Raw genomic sequence first — 2,686 nt, 5'->3', positions numbered from 1 at the left:
CGAACTAGTCGAATACGTTACTACGGTAGACACTACTACAACTAACTATTACTTAGTGTAGTTAGTTACTTACGTAATATATACTAACCCCCCCACCCCCACCACACACACACACACTCTAAAAAAGTGTCGAGTGAACAATCAAAATATTACTGTATGAATAGTGTAGTTCCGTCACCAGCATTCTTTAATTAGCTAGTGGACGCAAGACAACTCGCGTTATTGAAAGAAAATATATCGTTTTAAAAATAAAATCAACTTTGAAAAACTTCTTCACTTACTCTCGTTCTTCTTTCTTTTTCTCCTTTTCTTCCAGAATTGCTTCCTAAAATAGTAAAAGTTTAAATAAATCAACTGTCTTTTCAATTTATAGGGGGAGTGGGAAAAAAATCTGAATTCATCTTTTTGTTTAGAAAACACACGCATAAAATAGAAGTATGGGCTTATAAAGGATGTCTTTCTACAGCAATGAGAAATACCTGGTGTTCAATATTTGTACGTCTATGTAAAAGTCTCCCACCCTCCCAGTGGCACAGTGGTAAGTCTGCAGACTTATGGTGGCAAAAACCGGGTTTAGATATCACGGATAACCCTTTGAGTAACTTTGTGCTTAACTACAAACAAACTATGGGAAATTTTGTGTAGCGTATGTAAAATGTGAGATGAAAAAACTCTAGTCTTCGGGGCTGTTATGAATGCTTTTTATAAATAAACAGTGCCAACTTACTTAAAGTAATATCCATTTCTATGTTACCAGCCACTTCGTTAGGACCCCGCACCCACACACACACCTATAGAATACACTAGTTATATGCATAAGCAAAATATACTGATCATGTGATTTAAAGCATTGCTTGTACCCAGTAAATGCGGCAATGCATTGATAATATGGTTATTTTGTGAGACATTGGATAAGAGCAAGGCATTCTCCGACATTCAATGGTGCATGATAATGGGTTCTTTTTTTAAGCTACGGGATGAACTTGAACTGTAATGCTCTGGCAATATTTGTGAACCAAGAACAGTAAATAATCCTCAATCCACAGGTTACACATTATTTATAGCAATTTCTTACATATGTAGAGCCAGTGCAACTCTGAATCCAGGATGTTATTCCGGTATTAGGGATGCTAATAAAATGGTGGCATTCATATCACGTGCTTAACAAATTTAATTAATGTGTGTTTATGAAGCTGATACCTTCCTTAACTTACTATAAAATACATCTATTGTCACTACCGATGTGTACAAGATTATTGTATCTTTCCTACCTCCTATCATAGCTAACAATAGTAAACTATAGAAATCCAGATGCAGCCTTATTTCTACACCAAATGACTACTCTTGCTGGCTAATTAACATTTATAACATACAATAAAGGTGAGATATATATATTTGTTGTTAGCCAGTGGCGTCTGCAGGATATATTACAGAGAGGGGGGTGCAAGATTACAAATTGATATCAAAGCTATAGCTGGGGAAAAGCTTTACGGACGCCCCCTGTTATTAGCTGTCTCCTAATAAGTTTTGAAACAAATATACAATCTTTATATACATTCCACATTTGAACACTTCCAATTGATATTCGGTCCGGCAATCTAAGGGTCGCGGGTTCGAATCACCGTCCCACAAAACATGCTTTTCCTTTCAGCCATGGGGTCGTGATAATGTGACGATCAATCCCACTATTCGTTGGTAAAAGAGTAGCTCAAGAGTTAGCGGTGGGTGGTGATGACTAGCTGCCTTCCCTCTAGTCTTTCACTGCTAAATTAGGGACGGCTAGCGCAGATAACCCTCATGTAGATTTGCGCAAAATTCAAACCAATTCATATACATTTAACAATCAAAACTTAATTTCGTTTGATATTGAGTGATATGTTAAGTGTCGTGGTAAATCCTATTCAAATTTAAATACGAACACACAATTAAATAATTGAATCCAAACTGTAAGCTCTTTAGTTCTAGTTTGCTAACATTATTTAAAATTTTCAATTTTGCTCCAATTTCTGCAATCTTAACGCTCAAGTAATATTTGTTAATGTCATGTTATTTAAAATTTTTCCAGATAAGGGATAAAAAAAAATTGAATTGGAACCTTAAAGTCTCGAACACATCACTTTTTTTTTCTTTTCAACACATTTTGAATCACGTTTACACCAAATCAACACCATTCTAACGTATACGAAACTAAATGTTGTAACTCACGTATCTTTGTGAACATGGCCAGGTGGATAAGGCGCTCGACTCACAATCTGAGGGTCGCGGGTTCGAATCCGCATCCCACCAAACATGCTCGCCCTTTCAGCCGTGGGGGCGTTATAATGTGATGGTCAATCCCACTATTCGTTGGTAAAAGAGTAGCCCAAGAGTTGGCGGTGGGTGGTGATGGCTAGCTGCCTTCCCTCTAGTCTTACACTGCTAAATTAGGGTCGGCTAGCGCAGATAGCCCTCGTGTAGCTTTGCGCGAAAATTCCAAAAAAAAAAAAACAATATTTGTGAAATAATATTATACGATAGTACAAGGCTTCTTTTCAACAAAATAAAACGTTTCTTCATATCTATATCCTTCAAGATTATCAAGAGATTGATCACAATACAATTTGTATAAAATTCACCTTTATATGTTTGTTTGAAGTTAAGCACAAAGCTACACAATGAGATATCTGTGCTCTGCCCACCACGGGTA

At 36.7% G+C, this 2,686-nt stretch overlaps 1 protein-coding gene across 1 annotated transcript in view; it reads right to left on the bottom strand.

The window, feature by feature from the left end:
- LOC111087312 (transmembrane channel-like protein 2) overlaps positions 1 to 2,686 on the bottom strand; it is a 77,676-nt gene that overhangs the window by 36,584 nt on the left and 38,406 nt on the right. The window contains 1 exon segment of the mRNA XM_022393552.1: positions 282 to 325. Within this exon segment, the coding sequence (XP_022249260.1) occupies positions 282 to 325 (44 nt within the window).

The sequence above is a fragment of the Limulus polyphemus genome, unplaced genomic scaffold (genome assembly GCF_000517525.1).
Source record: "Limulus polyphemus unplaced genomic scaffold, Limulus_polyphemus-2.1.2 Scaffold2002, whole genome shotgun sequence".
NCBI lineage: Eukaryota > Metazoa > Arthropoda > Merostomata > Xiphosura > Limulidae > Limulus > Limulus polyphemus.
This window is presented reverse-complemented; position numbering and strand designations above follow the sequence as displayed.